Source organism: Panthera pardus, unplaced genomic scaffold (assembly GCF_024362965.1).
Source record: "Panthera pardus isolate Hobbes unplaced genomic scaffold, ASM2436296v1 HiC_scaffold_13, whole genome shotgun sequence".
In the NCBI taxonomy this organism is placed as follows: domain Eukaryota; kingdom Metazoa; phylum Chordata; class Mammalia; order Carnivora; family Felidae; genus Panthera; species Panthera pardus.
This window is the reverse complement of record NW_026526688.1, coordinates 86,652,283-86,672,130: the sequence shown is the minus strand read 5'-3', so window position 1 is coordinate 86,672,130 and position 19,848 is coordinate 86,652,283. Positions and strand designations below refer to the sequence as shown.

General features: G+C 35.4%; 1 protein-coding gene across 2 annotated transcripts in view; it reads left to right on the top strand.

The window, feature by feature from the left end:
- The window catches only part of NAA15 (N-alpha-acetyltransferase 15, NatA auxiliary subunit), an 84,647-nt gene extending 65,192 nt beyond the window's left edge, over positions 1 to 19,455 (top strand). The window contains exons 15-20 of one of the 2 annotated variants that reach the window (XM_019419891.2): positions 1,184 to 1,377; positions 5,786 to 5,894; positions 7,794 to 7,892; positions 13,484 to 13,627; positions 14,996 to 15,093; positions 16,651 to 19,455. In XM_019419891.2, coding sequence (XP_019275436.1) covers positions 1,184 to 1,377; positions 5,786 to 5,894; positions 7,794 to 7,892; positions 13,484 to 13,627; positions 14,996 to 15,093; positions 16,651 to 16,851 — 845 coding nt within the window. In that variant the 3' untranslated portion in view covers positions 16,852 to 19,455. Of the gene's footprint in view, positions 1 to 1,183; positions 1,378 to 5,785; positions 5,895 to 7,793; positions 7,893 to 13,480; positions 13,628 to 14,995; positions 15,094 to 16,650 lie in introns of both variants that reach the window. The other variant, XM_019419885.2, reaches the window with a different exon arrangement.
- Positions 19,456 to 19,848: the final 393 nt, after the last annotated feature.

The following is a 19,848-nucleotide window of genomic DNA, read 5'->3' as shown; positions in this document are numbered from 1 at the left end:
AGACACAGAATCTGAAACAGGCTCCAGGCTCTGAGCTGTCAGCACAGAGCCCGATGCAGGGCTCGAACTTACGGACCGCGAGCTCATGACCTGAGCCGAAGTCGGCCACTTAACCGACTGAGCCACCCAGGCGCCCCAATTTATGGGCATATTTTAAAGTCACCACAGTGGTGGTATATTTTAGAATGACTTTTTTCATTTCTTGGTATCAACAAGTATTACCAAGTAAATACCAATTGTACATGTAGCATTCAGATTTACTGCTTGAAGACTAAATAGTATAGAGTTTTTACTTCATTATTACGTATTTATCAGTGATTTCCAGGCTGTCTTTTGAGACATCCATAGTTTATACTCAAGAGCTATTGTTAATTTTCAGTGTCAAATTATTAATTTATCTTATAGTTATTCATTGTTCCGTCAACAAATACTTGCGTGTTTTCTGTATATTCTGCTAGGCCCTGAGAATACAAAGATTATGAGGAAGACACAGTCTCTTCCACCAAGGAGTTCACAGTCTAAAAGAGAAACACCTGTATAAACAAAGTATTGTTACAAGCAAAATATATGTCATAGTGGCAGCACAGAATAGAGAATGAATAACTGACAAGGTTAGAGGGGCATAACTAAGAAAAAGCATAGTCCAAAGCCATAGAAATATGAACATTTCTAGAATTGCAACTAGTTTAATATTGTTGGATGAACTTGTATACTTTTTTATGTTTTGCCATGGTTGCAGCACCAGGTCTCCACCTGTTTTCAAAAAAAATTTTTAAAGAGGTTACAGTATTCTCTACATGTGTGGAACTGTTAAAGGGCTAGATACACATAGGCATATGAACACATAACATTTAATATTTTTTAAAAATTTTTAATATTTATTTTTGAGGGAGAGAGAGAGAGACAGAGTGTGAGTGGGGGAGGGGCAAAGAGAGAGGGACTCAGAATCTGAAGCAAGCTCCAGGCTCTGAGCTGTCAGCACAGAGCCTGATGCAGGGCTCGAACTCATGTTCCTTGAGATCATGACCTGAGCTGAAGTCAGAGGCTTAACCGACTGAGCCACCCAGTCCCGCCTAACATGTAATATTTTTTATGAGAGTTTTAGTGAGAATATTAAATTAGTGATTGATCATTACTAACCTGATTTATATGCTTTTAATTAATTAACACTTATTGCCTACAGCAAACATGTCTGACAAAGAGCTAAAGAAGCTACGTAATAAACAAAGAAGAGCTCAAAAGAAAGCCCAGATAGAAGAAGAGAAAAAAAATGCAGAAAAAGAAAAGCAGCAGAGAAATCAGAAAAAGAAAAAGGATGATGATGATGAAGAAATTGGAGGTCCCAAAGAAGAACTTATCCCTGAGAAACTGGCCAAGGTACTTAATAAAGAGTTTAGCACAATTTAGTGAAATTTCATGACAGCTATTACCATTTAATATGGTCTTATTCAACCAATTTGATTATTATTTGAGTGAAAAATTTTAATTTTTAGTCTCCTCTCTCTCTCTGTCTCTGTCTCTCTCTCTCTCTCTCTCTGTCTCTCTGTCTCTCTCTCTCTCTCTCTCTCTCTGTCTCTCTCTCTCTGATCATACTTCACATTTAAAACTTGTAGTAATGATCCTGATCCAGAGTAATCTAGTATGGTATAGTGGAAAGTTTTGGCTTTTGAGTCATTCTGATCTGGGTCCACATATCAGCATGTACACTTCATTGTGTGTTTGGACACTTTGTCTAACCTCTCTGATGATTTTCTCATCTATAAAATGGGACTAGTAAAAATCCCTACTAGGCAGAGATGTGAGGATTAAAGAAAGGAACTATATGTGTAGAGAATGTAGCATCTGTTACAAGTGGTAACATGCAACTTTTTATATCTAGAGACCAAATTGAGCTTGTTAAAAAGTGAGTGTATATGTATATTTCTCATTCATGTGTCAGTTTACAGTCCTTATTTATTGAACTTTGCTATTTGAACCTAATGTCTTTAAAGTTCCCAAATATTTTCCCCCAGGCCAAAATCACATGTGCCGTTTTTAACCATTAAGCTGAAACCAAGGTATTCACTGTCACACAAACCATTTTGATTAGTAATGTACCTGTGTACTCCTGGCTCTTGACATTCACCTACTCCATGTGAAAATAATTGCATAATTTATTATGTTAAAGCAGTAAATAATAGTGAGCGCATTGCCCTAGAGTTCAGTATTAGCCTCGCTAGTAACTAAAAAAATCAAAATCAACTGCTCTATAATGAAGAAAAATTATAATACTTAGTAAATAGAGTTGGAAAATAGTTTTAGGATTATACCAGAGCAGATGGACAGTAATATCTCATAGCAGTGTTGCTATTTAAGAACCATAGAGAAATCTGGCTTGGATTTCAAAGGATATATTGACATCTTTTCACAAATAATTGTGTAACTATTTTAGGAACAAAGATACTACTTTTTATTGTTGGGTGCTTATTGGAAAAATATACAGAATAGGGAGGAAGCACAGAAAATGGACCTTTTAGGCCTCATGGAGAATTGCAGTTATTCAGGGATAATATCAACTTTAAGGGCCCTCCATCTTTATACCTCAGCTTTCTTTATTACTACCACCACTAACTTGTCTGCCAGCACCATTCTTTCCCTTGACTTTCCTTAATGACTTTTTTCTTTGTAACACTTCATATCTCACATTATACTTTTTAAAGAGAGGATCTGTCTGGCTTGTTTAGTCCTTGTCTAATAAAGGGTAATCCCACAGAGCAGAATTCTTATGCTCGCATTCCAGGCCTCCTTACTGGGTTTTCCTTTTATTTTTGACTTGAGTTTTTCTTGTGTCCAGCTTATCATGGCTGCTTTTGGACCAGATGTCAAGTTATAGTCTAATTATTAATAGCTATATAGGGTTGTAGAGTCTCAGAAGAAAATAATTCCTACAGAAAGTGCTTTATTTGGAAGGAGCCCAGTGGAAGGCACCCTGATCTGGGGTGCTGTTTAATATATACTTCTCTTGCTTGTTGGGCACATAACACCCTTCTCTTCCTAGGATAACTGCCGCCAGGATGCCCCCTTCTAATAGCATCCACACTTACTTATATCCCCAGTGTGGTGGCAGCACCAGATTATACCAAGCCATCATAACAAGGTATGGCATTGTAGACTCTTTTAAATGCTGCCTGCCAAGTGTGGATCTACAGTCTATAGATTGTGATTTTTTGTGATCCTATATTTTATCATTCTTCATGTGATAAGTGGTATATTTAGTGTCATTCAGGATTTTATATATATGATATGAAGTAGAAGCATCGTTAAGTTAGCGGTAATTCCAGGTAAGGAAAATAGGAAAAGGTTTAGTGAATGAGTTTAATATTTAGTTAACTGAGTATAAACCTGAAGTTTCTCTAGCGTATCATGAGGCAATAAATTGTTATTTTTGAGTTCCCTCATGTGCCACCCATCCTGTGTCCCTCCTCACCTTCAGTCAGTACTTACCTCAGCTGGACTATTTTTTCCTTCTGTATACACACATGTTCTTTATCAGTGTGTCCTTAATATTCTGGCTGTATAAGGTATAATAGTTTCAAGCTTTTTGTTGCTATGCGGGGAGCATAGGGAGACGTACTCCTATATAACGTAGTGTAACGTGGATTAGACTTCACATCAGTTTATAAATTTAAAAATTGCATGTGATCAAACCACCCTTGCAGATCTCTTATATTGCCCGTCAACACAACGCAGTCCCAGTGTACATTTCTTTAACTTAAGTAAATTCAAATCTTCATGACTTGTAGTTTTTTAATATATGTGCTGCCAGAGCAGGTACTGGATGTAATTTTTTTTTGAGAAACAAATGAGTATGCATAATTTCTAGCAATTTCATCCAGTATTCTACTCAGTGAACATAGGACCCTAACTAAGTATGATAGAAGTATAACTACCATTTGTTTAGTCCCTGTCAGTTTCTGTGTGCATCTTCCCCTAGTGAGAACATTTTGCTACAGGGATTAGGATTTTGGTACCTAATATATGGTTTTCATATATATAATGCAAATTAATGAGATATATATGTCTGTCTGTCTTTACAACTTTAGGAATTTTCAAGGGTAGTTCTGTTGATTTTTTTTTTTTTCTCCTGATCTTAAGCACTGATTTTAGAACTCATCCCTGTTGATAGGCTTTTGTGTATATAACCCTATACTTCATTTTGTATATATGAATGTAGAATGTAGTTAGCTTTATTGTGGTTATGGACATATGTTTAAGCACTTAGATTTAGCCTAACAAAATCTTCCCTATGCAAGTAAGGCACAAGGAAACATGTAGGAATTTCAGATCCAGATCTCCTGTAGAGGCATGTATTCTCACTTATTAGAAATGCAGGCAGAATTTCCCTTTTCTTTTTCCAAGTTCAAAAACTTGATTTCAGTAAGTATAATGTTTGTATGACTCAGCTGCCCTATATTCCTTGTATCCATTTTGTTAACAGCAGCCATATCTCCCTGGTGATAAATTGCCCTGATCAGTACAGCAGTTTTCATTTCAAGCTTGATACAGCTCCATTACAATTTCAGTTTCCAGTTTTTTACCTTCCTTGGTAGACATTTCTTCCCTGTATATCACAAATTCCAACTCAATAGGACATAGAATCATGGGAATAAGATAAGCAAAATATTAAAAATGTGTGAGAAAGGCATACTTCTGAGGGCCCCTCTTTCCCCCGTCTCCTGGTATCTACAGCTATTAGAGTGACAATGCCATATATTGATTTCTTGTTCAGAGCACATATCTTTCAGAATAATGCCAGCTGCTTTACATGCTAGTAGTATACAGCAAATTTCATAGACATCACTTTTTTGTTCAACTTTTTTTTCCTTTTTAATACTGTGAAATCATTTCCTTAGCCACAAACTGTGTCGGTGAAACACAATTAGAAGAGGCACGTTAGACAGGTATGGCAAATCCAGATTCCATCAAGGATAAATTGTCACTGCCTCTGTCATGAGACAAGACAAACAGGCACAGATATTCAGTGCCTTTCTGATAAATATGGTATTGTTCCCCACCCACAGCTTGGTCTACAGAGAAGAATCTTGTCTAAATACTCAGTCTAGAAGTGTAACAATAGCACAATTATGTAGTAAACATTATACCTGCCCAGTAATGATTACAAGTATGTAATTAATATGACATTTATATAATTACTAAAGGGTGGTAGAGACAGAGTTCTATAAGTATAAATATTTTCACATGCCATCTCCCCATTAGCATGGCATTGGAATAAAGATGAATTCTATAGAATTTGTATTATTAGAACAATGCAAGATGGAATCTTTTTTTTTTTTTAATAGCTTGATTGTACTTCACTTTGAGTTTAAAAAGAACGTTGACTCATTCTGTAATATTCTCCACCTCTCATTCTTACCCCTCTTTATCCTATTTAACATCTCTCCTCGGTTCCCATCCCCCCAACCCCACCCCAATTATCTTACCTGTTTATCTCACTGTCTGTCTTTCCCTGGTTCTGTTTTATCTTCATCTTTACTTGTTGGATAGTTTCTATTTAGAGATAATGTAATATCTGTGGTTAAAAACCAGCAAAGAGTTCTAGAGTTCAAAATCCCCTTCCTTTAGACTATGGGAGGTTAAAATATGACAGTATTTCTGGGTAATGGGTAAGTGATTTTTACCAAAACAACAACAACAATAAAAAACCAGAAAGTGTTTTTAATGGAGAGAATAACATCATACCCCTCCATCTTGCTTCCATTTGTATAATATCTTTTATTTTTGTTAGGTTGAAACTCCATTGGAAGAAGCTATTAAATTTTTAACACCGTTGAAGAACTTGGTGAAGAACAAGATAGAAACGCATCTTTTTGCCTTTGAGATTTACTTTAGGAAAGGTAGGCAATTAGGGGATAGTGGCCCTGATAAAATTGATCACTGTATTTCTTAGATATAGTCACCCAAGTCCAGTAGCTTTACCAGTGTAGGATTTTTTGCCAATGCAGCTTCCTCACAGAAATGCGTGCTACCTGTGCAAGATGTTGTGGGGAGGTATAATGATACTATTATCTCTTCTAGGACATTAAAATCAACAATAGATGAACATCCATAACTAGGATTAAGGTCATATGTAGTAATTGCCGTGTACTTGTGTGAATAAAGTTAATGACATAGAGCTTAGATTAGTGCCTGATACACAGTAAGCATTGAATAAATGTTGGTTTTTATTAGCTATTGTTACAAGATGTGGCGCTTAAGGTGTATCTTGAAGGATGAATCATTTCTAAAAGAAGAGCTGGATAGAAAGGAAGAGGATGCTTTAAGAAAACACAAGTATGTGTAAATAATGTAGAGGTTTCTGTATTGCCCAAACCAGATAGAAAATAAATGAAGGGTCTTGGTTGTCTTGTTTAGAATGCCTCAACTACATATAGATACTGATTTTGTGGAATTGAATTGCTGTAATCCAAGTGGTTCATTGAAAAAAAAACTAAGTATATCATTAAGGGAAGGAAAAAGAACTTGGTTAATAAGCTCTGACAGAAGGTTGTTGCTCCAAGCAGTGTAACTTACGTTCTACTTAAAGAGATGGAAAATGGTGCCCCTATCGAGTTTCCATTTAAAAATCCTGTTTATCAAAGGTAATTAATGGGAAAGGTTCTCATATAGCATTGCTTGAAAATAGGACAAAAAGCTATAGTTTGATTTTAATTTTTATTAAGATATTTACATGAATATGTAATATAGAAAAAAGCCCAGGAAGAAATAGATTAAAAAAATAACAGAAGGTCTCTTGATGGATTGAGTGATTACAGTGTTTTGTTATAATTCTGTTTTCCAAAATTTAGAAAATAAACTTTAGTAAATAGTCAAGTAATTTAGAAACTTTTAAAGAACAGTTAATTATAACTTCCTTTTTAACAAATATTCTTAAATGGAATACCGAAGTATAAAAAAGTTGTTCTGCTTGAAGTGAGGAAGGGGAATCTAAATTCCATTCAGTTGGCTTCTTGGTTGTGTTCTAAAGACCTCTGAAGGGCTCTTCAGCTGTTGGATTTCATTGTTGTGTGAAATGGGTAGTAAAGGGTATGGCAGTGTTGTTAGCTTTTTGAGTGTTGGGTAAGAGAAAAATGTCAGAGGAGCCTGGAGGTTTGAATTTTGTTATTTGGAGAACGGTACCAAATTAGGGAAGTCGTAACAAAGAGGAGGTAGTTATAGATGAGACTTGGAAGTTCAGTAAGTATTCAGGTGAAATTTCCATGGAACAGGTGGAAACACTACTAAAGCTGGTGAAACATGGGGTGTGAGTATGGGGATAGTATAGAGAGAGCTTAGAAATCACTGAAAATAATAAACTTGGTAAATACTGTACGTTTTGAGGAGAAAGAGGAGCCAGGGATTGATAGGAGAGGACAGATAGGAGGGAAACCATTTCACATGTCACAAAACCCAAGAAAGGAGATTCAAGTATAAACAATCAAGATTTATAAGTAGTGCAGAAGATCCCTTTATTCTGATTAAAGGAGGTTAAGAAGTGAAATGGCTTCAAATTTTGTTCCTATTGAATGCTATCTAATTTTTTTGTACTTCATAAAACCTTTTTTCTTAAAAGAATACTGTGTGGAAATCATTAGCTAATGTTGCTAATCTGAGGAAATCATTTGCTTCACTTACGTTGCAGTTCAAATGTGGTTGACTCTAAATTAGTTTCTCTATTTGTAAGATCTTAATCTTCCAAAGGAGGGCATCTTATTTTATCAAATGATCAAAATATATCTTACTTTTTCTTTTTATAGAAAAATTTCTTTTGATGCTACAATCAGTAAAGAGGGCATTTGCTATTGATTCTAGTCATCCCTGGCTTCATGAGTGTATGATTCGACTCTTTAGTACTGGTATGTTTTTGTTTTCCATTACTTAAGTATTTGGTTATAGTAGTTGCTAGTGACTGTATAAGTGATCTATATAAGCTTGTCATAAACTTAATCATTTTAAAGCTGTTGGGTATTAAATTAGCTAAGGGGAAAAGCAGGGTTCTTTTCATTGTGATGAAGGTATTTATTTTAAGGCTAGAAATGTTACTTGATTTTGATAATAGGATTGTTTAGTCCAGATATTTGAGAATCACCTTTGTTTCTGTTTCTAAAAAGTTAACACGTAAGTTGAAATTGTGAATCATAGTCGTTATGTAAAGCGTTTAGTAAATTGTTCTAAAATTGAAGAATCTCTTTGAAATTGACTAGCTGTCTCCTTATTTATCTGTCTTCAGAATTCTTTGTCATAAAATTTTTGTTAATAAATACAGGTTTAAAAGAACTTTAAGACAATCATTGTACTTTTCAGATATTTTCACAATAAGATCCATATACTACTTCTAACATAAAGTAGAACTATAGAATTTTAGAGAGTAAAAGGTAGAACGTTATGCTAATTGTTTTTCATTTTAATAATAGTTGAGAAATATGGGACCCTAAAAGATTAAATGACTTATTCAAGGTAACATAAATAATTAGTAATGAAGCAGGAATGAGAGCTCAGGTTTTCATACTGTTCTTTCTACTACCACAAGAGCTTGAAATTTTAAGTACTCCTGTAGTCAAGTGGTGGTGGTGGTTTGATTTTTAAGTGAATAGAGAAGGGAAATTGAATTTTTAATAGAACAGTCTGCAAATACTATTAAGTTACCTGTCTCATTGCTAAATACTCAGCCACATATGAATCCATACATACCTGGGAATAATGAGATTAAACCAGGCATCCCAGTCAGTCTTTTGAAAAATGTTTAATTGTCCTCCTGATGAAGAAAGTTGTTTTGGGGGTGCCTGGGTGGCTCAGTCAGTTAAGAGTCCAACTATGGCTCAGGTCATAATCTTGTGGTCTGTGGGTTTGAGCCACACGTCAGACTCTGTGCTGACAGCTCAGAGCCTGGAGCCTGCTTCGGATTCTGTCTCTCCCTCTTTCTCTGCCCCTCCTCTGCTCGTTCTCTGTCTCTCTCCCTCTCAAAAATTAATAAACATTAAAAAAATAAAAACACAAACCTTGTTTTGACTTCTAAGAAAAAGTAAATCCTTATTTAAAGTATATTTATGCCTGTCAAAAAAAAAATGATTCCTGTTATAGACACTGAACTGTTTTTCAGTGTTTTTAATTCTGAAAGTAAAAAATAACATAACCACCTCATAAAATAGAAGAAGGAATTGCTATTCTTAGAGAAAATAGAGAAATTTCTTTCTAGTGTTTTCATATTAAAATTTGTTTGAAGTCATGAGTCCGAAAATTAAGGCCAGGAGTAATGGTCTTAAATCCATTCTTGCTTAGGATGGAGTGCACTAAAATTATTCTCAAAATTAACATGAACACTTTGTTCTTGTATAATCAACTCCTTCCTAAAATGTGGTAGTAAAATAATATATAGAAGTCTTATGGATTTGGAGACTTCCCTCTGAAATATGAATTAAAAGTGGCATATTTAAATGTATTTGCTTATAGTAAGTATGTGGATTGATGAACATATGACTGTTGTCTTAGAACAGTTATATTAGGAACTAAAATGCTTCAGAAGAACAAAGAAAGGCAGAATGGTCCTGATGTAAGAGTTAGAATTATTTAGTTAGCTGTTAGCTGTATCCATAGCTTCCAGACATTGTCTGGAAGAGTAACAAAGTAATCCTTATTTTGACTAAATTTAGGCATTAAAGCAGTGATAATTTGGAGTGATAAAGATGCACTGTCTTTAAAAGGCCTTCAAGAATTTGGGTACAGTTGTGTAGTATGTAAAAGTATTTGTGCAACCACAGACACCCAGAGTAGGGGCATCTTTGATATACCCCACAAGTTTCCTTTAATAAAACTGATAGCTTTGGTAGTTTTAAAATAAGATTTAACTTTGAAGTAATTTTTCAAGAACACATTTGTCATGTCAAGTTATATTTTACTAACTGCTTCTTTACAAAGAAACCCTTACAACACCTTCTTGGGGAATATGGGAAAAAAAACGGTGCCTTGACACCTATTTTATTATAGAAACTTCTCTGAGTAAATATTCATTTTAGCCGGGTTATGAATACCCTTCCAAATCTTCAGAATGATGTTATACTACCAGTGTAATTAGTATCTGCTGCCTAAACTAATTTACCATATACGTCAATCTTCCTCTCCCCTTTTTAATTATGAGGATGATTTGGTATGTGCCCTTTTCAAGTTTTTCACTTTTTCTTAAAGTTGTAGGACTTAAAGCAACTTAAACTACATTTCTTCTTGGTACTAAGTAAAAGGAGCTTAGGGATTCAGTTGTTTATTATTCCCTTACATGCTTTTAAAAAGAATCACTGTTTGGTCACCTTGATCTACAGTGAATCTTACATCTTTTCTTCTCTCATTTGTACAAACCCATTTCTTCCTTTTATCTGCAGATTATTTTTCTTCTGTGCTTATGTATTTCTCCCCTAAAAGCTTTGTTGATCCTCTTATTTAATCTATTTTACCCTTTTGAATGGTAATCACTTAGTAGGTTGTGCTTTAGAGCCTAGTAGTGAGTAGTCATTATCTTGCACAGAATATGAGCATTTTCTACCCAAATTATTAACAAAACAGGGAGCTAGCCTAGGAATCCAGAGAAATTCTTTTGGCTAAGAATCTACCCCTTTTTCAATGCGACTTTTAACCATTGACAATTACTAAATTAATCCAGTCTGCTAATAAGCTCAGAGCATGAACCAAACATTATTTTAATTTTAGGATGTCAGAGGATTCAGAAGCCTCTCATAAAAAGTTTTATTCCCCTTCCCTCAATTATTATTTTTCCTTGATTCACAAGACTTACTATTGCATCATAAGGTAACAAGGAAGCTAATTCAGTAGTCTCAGATTTTTTATTTTCCTGAGACCTCAATATTTTTTTGTTCATTTTAGTCACTTTCCAAGGACTTTTAGATTGGTTCATCCCCTACTAATTTTTAGTAATAAAAGCTTACCTAGTAGACCTGGGATGCATGAGGTTGCCCCTTTCCTGAAAGACATAGGTAATAATTGCATTACACAGAATTCATACAACTTGCTGAGTCTTACTGCAGTTGAATTTTTTTTTTAAATTAGTATCTTCCTGGAAATTATAGTGCCAATCTACATAGTGTAGGGGAGCTAACAATCAGCCTCAAACATTTTGTGACTTGGGGAGGAAATGTTTTTGGAAATAGCTATTAGTGGAAGTTCGGAGTTATATAAATATTTCTTCTTTATACATCCTGAATATATATATTTGTTTTTAATTGTGTGGGCTTTTTTTTTTTCTTAAAGCAATTTCGATTTTTCTGGGGGATTATTTTAATCTGAGGAAAACAAATTAATGAAGGTAATAAAAAACACGAAAAGCTTAGCGTCCACTTATAACCAACTATAATGTAACTATACAGTTACTTTCCCATCTGCATATAGTGTCCCGAAAGCACTTCATTCAAACCAGTAAGGCCCATGGATATAACATTTTTTTAGAAAACCTGTGTTTTTTTGATATAATAGTCATTGTGATTGGCTATAATCTATTTTACCAACTTTTCTTTGTTTGCTCTGCACTCCTGCGCTCCTTGAAATCTGTTGATAAGTTGCCAAAACCAAGTTACAAGTACAGCCATAATGGAGATTAAGCAAAATTCCTTAATAACTCATTTATTTGAACCACCCAATTCAATAGAATGATAGAAGAAATGCTATTTAACAAAGGACACATCGATCAGTTATTCAGTTACTAATTATGTGTAGAATATTTCAGAGATGTTTACCACTCAAGAGTTCAGTGTGTTTAAACTTGGTGTAGTGATCCATTAGTGAGACAATAAAAGCAATTTAGTGGGCCATTACTACCATTTGAAAACCTAATATAGAAATATACTATAGAGCAGAGGGGCACCTGGGTGGCTCGGTTGAGTGTTGGACTTTTGATTTCAGCTCAGATCATGATCCCAGGGTCCTGGGATCAAGCCCCCAGTTGGGCTCTGTGCTGAGGGTGCAGCCTGCCTGAGATATATTCTCTCTCTCTCTCTCTCTCTCTCTCACCCCTCCTTTCCCTCCCTCCCTCCCTCTCTCTCCCTCTTCCCCTCTGCCCCTTTCCCCTGCCCACTCAACGCTCTCTCACTCTCTCTCACTCTTAAAAAAAAAAGAATAGAGTAGAAAATACCAGAATGCATGGCACAAAATTAAGGTTAGTATTCCATGAAACTTTTGCTTCACATAGTAATTTATGTATATAGGATACATATTCAGCAATACAAATGGTGGTTGTCCACATTTTAAGCGACCACCATAGTTCCTAACCATGAGGAAAATATATTTTCAATCTATAACAAAAATAATAACTGCACTTTATTGAATTATATATTTAGCTATTATATAATTAACTTTAAAAAATGTAACTTTTCTGGGGCACCTGGGTGGCTCAGTTGGTTAGGTGACAGACTTCGGCTCAGGTCATGATCTTGCAATTTGTGAGTTCGAGCCCCGCGTCGTGCTCTGTGCAGACAGCTGAGAGCCTGGAGCCTGCTTCGGGTTCTGTGTCTGCCCCTCCCCTGCTCACGCTCTGTGTCTGTCTGTCTCTCAATAATAAATAAATGTTAAAACAATTTTTTTTTTTAAATGTAACTTTTCCTTACTGTGATCCTTTTAGGTTAGATAGCTCCTCGGTTTTACGGATCAAGAAATAAGTTCAGAGAGGTTGTGACTTGTTCAAGCCTAGATCCATACCCAGGTCTTTCTGGCTCAAAGCTTCAAACTGTCTGTCTATACCAAAATAGTAATGAAAAAAGCATACTAACATTCAGTCAGAGAGGTTAGGGGTTCAGCTTTTCCATCTCTGAATCCCAAGGCCTGGGAATATGATTATCAGAGTGTATTCATTATAGGAAAATACTTTGGTGGTCCTTTGGAGTTTATTATATAGTGATAACTAAATTTATGTAGCCCTTGCAAATAAAGGTCAATGAAGTCAGTCAGGTTTTCTTTTAAAATTAATGAATTTTGTAATGCCTTACTTGGGTATAGAATATGGAGAAGGTGAAGAAAATCCTCTTGTCTTCCGCACTGCATAATTGCTGTGACATTATTTATCAGGTGGGTGCCATCAGAGCCCTACTTTATAGATTTGTTTTAAAGTTGAGGGGGCCAGCCCCTAAGAGCTTAGAAGACTATGGAACTACATCTTTTGTTATTTTGTTTTGTTTTCTGTTTTGTTTTGTTTTATTTTTCTGGATATGAATCATTTATCAGTGAAATGTCTTTTAATGCTGTTAGAAAAATTATTAGATTATTTTCCTGATACACATTTTTTTACATTTATATGGTAAGCTCTTTACATGTTGAATTATAAGTAGGTTCATTTAGTCTTTACATGTAATTGCTTTGTTTCATTGGCCTCATCAAGTAATTTCTTTACTTCTGCAAATCATATCAGAGTATCTAACTGCTAATAGAATTTTGTTTTTAATTTGTTCAGCAGTGTGTGAAAGTAAAGATTTACCTGATACAGTTAGGACAGTATTAAAACAAGAAATGAATCGTCTTTTTGGAGCAACAAATCCAAAGAATTTTAATGAAACTTTTCTGAAAAGGAATTCTGATTCATTGCCACACAGATTATCAGGTAATCACTTCATTTTCTTTTTATCTTAGCCTTCTAAAATAATTTGTTTTTATTTTAATGGATTCATGACAAGGTTACACATTTCTCACATGGAAGAGGCATTGTGTGTATGTCACATTTTAATCGTAAGAACACAGGCAGCTTAAATATGCTTCCTATAAATTTTTAAATTTCTTAAAATTATTACTGTGAATCAAGGTCAGTAGTTTCTTCTGGTTCAGCATAGGCTTTTTACAAAGAAGCAATATAACTTCATTTAACTATATATTACATATAAGGAAGGAGGGGCTTTCTTTGTTTTTTCTTTCTCCTCCTTCAACATGCTCTTAAGATTCACTTGGATGTGACCATCAGCTTCTATTTTTCATGCTTATAAGATATTAAATTGGACAATGCAAAATACCTAAAATCATTTCATAGGCAAAGGTCTGTGCTAGCAGTCCAAAATCTGGACTTGATGGGATCGTATGGGTAGTGCTTTAGTAGGATGCTTTTAGAATACCTGGCTAAGAAGGCCAGCAGCTTTGTATGCCTTTGTAGAATTCTGAATTCAGATTTTTGGCTCATGCCATCAAGTTTGAATATCTCTCTCTTCCCACGCTCCCACACCCCCAGCCCCCCCACTCCTACACACATTAAATGGAGTATTCCCCACAGCCCCAAATTATGGGGTTTGTTTGTTTCGAGAGAGTGCAAGTGAGGAGAGGGGCAGAGGGAGAGAGAGCAAGAGAGAAAGAATCCTTAGAGTCTCCATGCTTAGTGCAGAGCCCGACACAAGGCTCAATCCCACAACTCTGGGATCATGACCTGAGCCGAAATCAAGAGTGGGACACTTGGGGCACCTGGGTGGCTCAGTCACTTAAGTGTCCAACTTTGGCTCAGGTCATGATCTCGCTGTCCGTGGGTTCAAGCCCCATGTCAGACTCTGTGCTGACAGCTCAGAGCCTGGAGCCTGCTTCAGATTCTGTGTTTCCCTATCTCTCTGCCTCTCCCCCATTATTTCTCTGTCTCTCTCTAAAAAAAAAAAAAAAAAGTGGGACACTCAAACAACTGAGCCACCCAAGCACCCCTGCTCAGTTTAGAAAGAGGAAAAATCCATGTTCCCACTACACAAAAACAACTATCATTAGAATATTTGTATTTCTTCATAGTTTTTTACCTTAATCATTCTCCTAGTTTAGACAGTTAAGCTATTTCTGATCTATCCTGTCATGATTTTTTTGGTTTATTTCAAATGGCTTTTCCCACTTTTCTAATAAAGTGCCACACTCTGTGTGCACATATATGTTATATTTGATAATTTGAATGAATAGAGGATAAGATGCTGGTTGTACTTTAAAAAAATTTTTCTTTTTTCTTCTCATTTAGCTGCCAAAATGGTATATTATTTAGATCCTTCTAGTCAGAAGCGAGCTATAGAGTTGGCAACAACACTTGATGAATCCCTCACTAACAGAAACCTCCAGGTAAAGTTTTTCATAATCTCTCTGAAGAATACCTCACTACTTTCTGTTTCTCTTTTCACAAAGAGAATACATTTACCAAATAATTGTTTTTTTGTTAATTATGCATATTATTCACCAAGCCATTATGAATCCACATCAGAAACTAACCCTATCTTAAATTTATTTAGGATTGTCTGTGTGTGCACATGCACAGTAGGCTACTTGGCCTTCAAGAACTAGCTCCACATCTTTATTTAAAATATTTTTTCTAGGAATCTGTTCTAGTAAAATTTTATATATATATATTATATATATATATAAAATATATATATATAAAATATATATATAAATATATAAAATATATAAATATATAAAATATATAAATATATATATAAAATATATATAAAATAATATATAAAATATATATTTTATAAATATATAAATATGTTTTATATATTTAGTAAAATTTTATTTATATATATATAGTGTGTGTGTGTGTGTGTGTGTGTGTGTGTGTGTGTGTGTGTATTCCATAGTTAATTTTAAATTTTGGTTCATTCCTGTCTCTACATTTCTGACCAAGCAGTAGTCTCAGTGAAGATTCTGACATATTTAAGATGTACATACCAGGGATCAAATCAAAACACTCATTTTATAACTTGTAATGTAACTTGAAATATAAAAGATACATGGATATGTTTTGCAAGATACTGATTTTAGTTTAGCCTAAAGACAAAGGACATAGCACTACTTCCTATGATAATTGGCCAGATAAAGCATTTGATATAGTCCTTTAATAGCAAATGAAGGAACACTTTTAAGAAAGAAACATTTGACTTATTGATGGCTAATTAATACATCATTTAGATTATAACATTTCTAGACTGGCAAAGTTTGTTGGCTACTATATATCTGCAAACTACATGTTTTCCAAGTGAAAAGATAAAGAAAACATGAGGAATGTAAGTTAACATGCATCATTTTAAAATCTAAGAATATCTACCAAGGGGTTTGGTTCAAACAGTTACCAATTTTCATGAACAAATTTTTCTTGCATATATGCCCTTTGGTTTGAGACCCTCCCTTTCCTCTCCGTGGACAAACCTTTAATTTTAATACAGAGCTGAAAAGCAGTGTTTGATACCACCAGCTGTCTCTAAGCCTCTTAAAGAAAAAAAAAAAAAAAAAAAACTAAAGAGCTTAAGTTCAATACCTGACATTATCGTGGAAAAGTTGACATTTATACACAGAGCCTGCCTGGGTTGAGGCAAAGTTGCCACCTGGGGTCAAGCACTTGCTGAGAGTGAGTGTGGCTTTAAATGTAGCCGCTGCATATCTTGCTTGCCCCACATTGTCCTGGCCCTGTTTATAAATTCGTCCTTTGTATAAGCCCTGCGATTCTGAAGAAACTATTTCTTAGGGATTGAATATGCGGGGATAGAAAGCTTTCTGTGTCTTCAATATGTACATTTGTCTTTTGCTTAGAAAATGTGTTGATAATGAAATGTCTAATAAATTCACAGTAAAAAACTTTCTGTTTTTGGACAAGTTATAATATTACCTTTTCTCTTTCTTTAGACATGTATGGAGGTATTAGAAGCCTTGTGTGATGGTAGCCTAGGAGACTGTAAAGAAGCTGCTGAAGTTTATAGAGCAAATTGTCATAAGCTTTTCCCTTATGCTTTGGCTTTCATGCCTCCTGGATATGAAGAGGATATGAAGATCACAGTTAATGGAGATAGTTCTGCAGAAACTGAAGAACTGGCCAATGAAATCTGAACATCATTAAACAAGCAAATGGAATGACTTTGGACCATATCTAGTGTATAATATTTTTGTCACGCACCTGCTGCATTGCTCTAACTTACACAGAATGAGAAGAGTAAATGTTCTTGCCTTCAAATAGTGTTTTACGTTTTTTATCCTGCTGAAAAAGTATATATAAAATATCTAACGTATTACAGGATATAGGTTCAGTTTCTTAAAAAATTAAAAGCTGCTAAAATTGAGGGATTAAAAAAAAAAGATACCTTATTCTATTCCTACCTACCCACCCATGTTTTTTAACTAATTTATATAAAATCTGGAGGCTGTTACAGCTAACAAAGCAGGTGTGTGGCAGAAATATTACTTTAAAATTTGTCTTGTGAGATTTTACTATATCTCAGACAGCATAAATGCTGTTTTAGCACTGGATTCTTTCACTGAGCACAAAGAGTTGTTGGGGCTTTAGCATCTGACTGATTTTGTTACGGGGTTGATTCTGACCATAGGAAGTATGCAATGTGAATCACTATTTACAGAGAAACCTACAACAGATGCTTGATGTTGTAGAAGCTGGGACATATAGATACCAAGCAGAATTTCTAAGAAACCTAGAGGGTGTTCAATATGCTTGTTGTGTTTCCAAAATTCACTGTACATGATCAGTTTGGTGTTCTTGTACCACAGTTTTTAACTGAAGGAACCAGTTGGAACAATCTCAATTTTAACTAAAACTTGAAGAACTAAAATAGCAATGCAAACCTTTCAGCATTGTTTTGGCCAAACTTGTTAAAACTGTAATGCAAGAACCAAATGCACTGTGATGTGGCACCAACTAATTAGCACGCATGAATTTTTTCACCCAAGAGTGAAAAAAGAAAATCTACCATGGCTTGAAGTTAAAGAGCAGAACTCCTGACTACCATTCTATGACTGATCAAGAGACTAATAGTTAAAAACCTCAGCAGGCCTTGTTCACGATATGCAGAAAAAAAGTGCTGCAGTTTAGATACCTCTGGAATTTTTCCACAGTGTCACAGGTTTGTAATACTTGAAGCCCTACATTTCTAAGAATATATTTCTTGCTCAGTTGTTTCAGGCAAGCCCAAGACTTTGTAATTTTTAAAGGGCCCAAGATTTTTTTTTTTCAATAACAGACCAGCTTCTTTTTCCTGCAGTTACAGATGTAATTTCCTTTTTGTTGTCAAACATAAGGTACCAAATATGATGCAATAAATTGTTTTGAAAAACAGTTGTGTGAATATTTCAACTAATCTGTGTTGGGCTTCTGTGAAAATACACAGGTGGAAACAGAGGTGCAAGCCAGAGGCAATGTAACGTGCTGTAAAATGAGCGCAGATGGTTGCGTTCGCTGCAGGCTGAGTGCCGGTGTCAGGGGACTCCGTAATGCAGGTGTAGTGCTGCTCCTGCATGAACCTTTCCTTGAGGGCGAGGATGGTGGCAGGTACTATGAATGTAATTCCTAATTTCCTAATTTGAAAGGAAACTGAGAACTGCGATTTTGATGGAGAGACTGAGCCTTATGATGATAAACCTGTATACTGAGAACTGGCCTCAGGCTCAATATCCTCGTTGCGTTTGCAAGATCTGAGCAAATAAGGTTAAGTAAAATGAATCAATTGTATATATGATTGATCTTTTTGTGGTACTTTTAGTTTCTAGGGCATATATTCTAAAGGGAATTTTCAGGAGACCTGATCCTTCTACTGATTGAACAGTTGTGCTAAACTCAACCTTTCATAGTACGTGGCCTGCATTCTGCGTCCCGGTCTAACGATTTAGTGATGTAAAGAGAAGTACAAGCCGAACTCCAGTGCTTTGTTCCGTTTTATTAACTGGCCCTGTCTCAGGAACATCTTCACAGATGGCAAACAACAAACAAAAAAAACCCCACCACCACCACCACAAACTTTTTTTCAACTTCTCCTATGAGTGGCAACCGAAGTTCTCATTGTTGGGAAAGAACACTAGTGCTACCTCTGCCACTACTGAGGTGTTGGGAGGAGGCACCAGCCATACGATAGGGGGTGTTTATGTGTGAATTATGTTTCAACTCTACTGTATATTGAAATGAAGTTCATATATTTGTCTTGACAATGTTCAACTGATGTAGACTGTCTTAGAATGAAAATTCGTAAATACTCCGAACTCTTGATGCAGATTCCACCCGTGAGGAGCTAAAATTCCTAACATGTATATTGTACTCCGACCCAATTTTACTGGAACTATTGAATAAATATTTTATTTTCTTTCAGGTTTACTTGATAGTGGATACATTGTCTGGTGTCAGAGGACCTTGACAGGGTTCGTTTTATGTCCAGACAGCACCCCCGAAACATTGTACTGTACTGTCTTGCTCTGAGTAGTATCGACTGGATCATCCCACATTTGCCTCATTCACTCTATTAATTCCAAATGATACTGTGGGGGGAAACAGGGTTAGAAAAACAAGTGGGAAAAAAAAATGCAGTGATGTTGTATTCTAAACAAGTGCCTTATGTTTATTGCTGAGAACTGGTGTTAACAACCCTTTTCAGAAGAAAGGGTCCCTTGACCTGTATTAACATAGGAAAGTAAAGTTATTTTTGTTTTTCTTTATATTTACTACTCTTGTCATTTCTCATTTAAAAATTAAGATCTGACCAGGTTAGTTTACTCAGCTTTAATTAGATAGTTGAGTCCTACGTTTTCAACATTTTTCTGTATTATCGATGCACAAAAATAAAGCGTGATCTCTACTAGCATGGCTAAAAGTAGTCCCAGTATTAGTGAATAGCTTTTCTGTGGGTTTTATGAGGCCTTTGTCTTTCAGGGGTGTTTGTACTCCACGGTGTGCTGCTGTTAGGGCTGTGAGATGAAGGCTATGATTGTAAGAGGCCAGACAAGCATGGTCTAGTTTCAGGTAGGTGACGATAAATTCAGGGAAGTCTCTGTCCTGCACAGTTTGTAGGAATATTTCAGTTGCCATGTGTAGCATCTGTTTGGGACAGG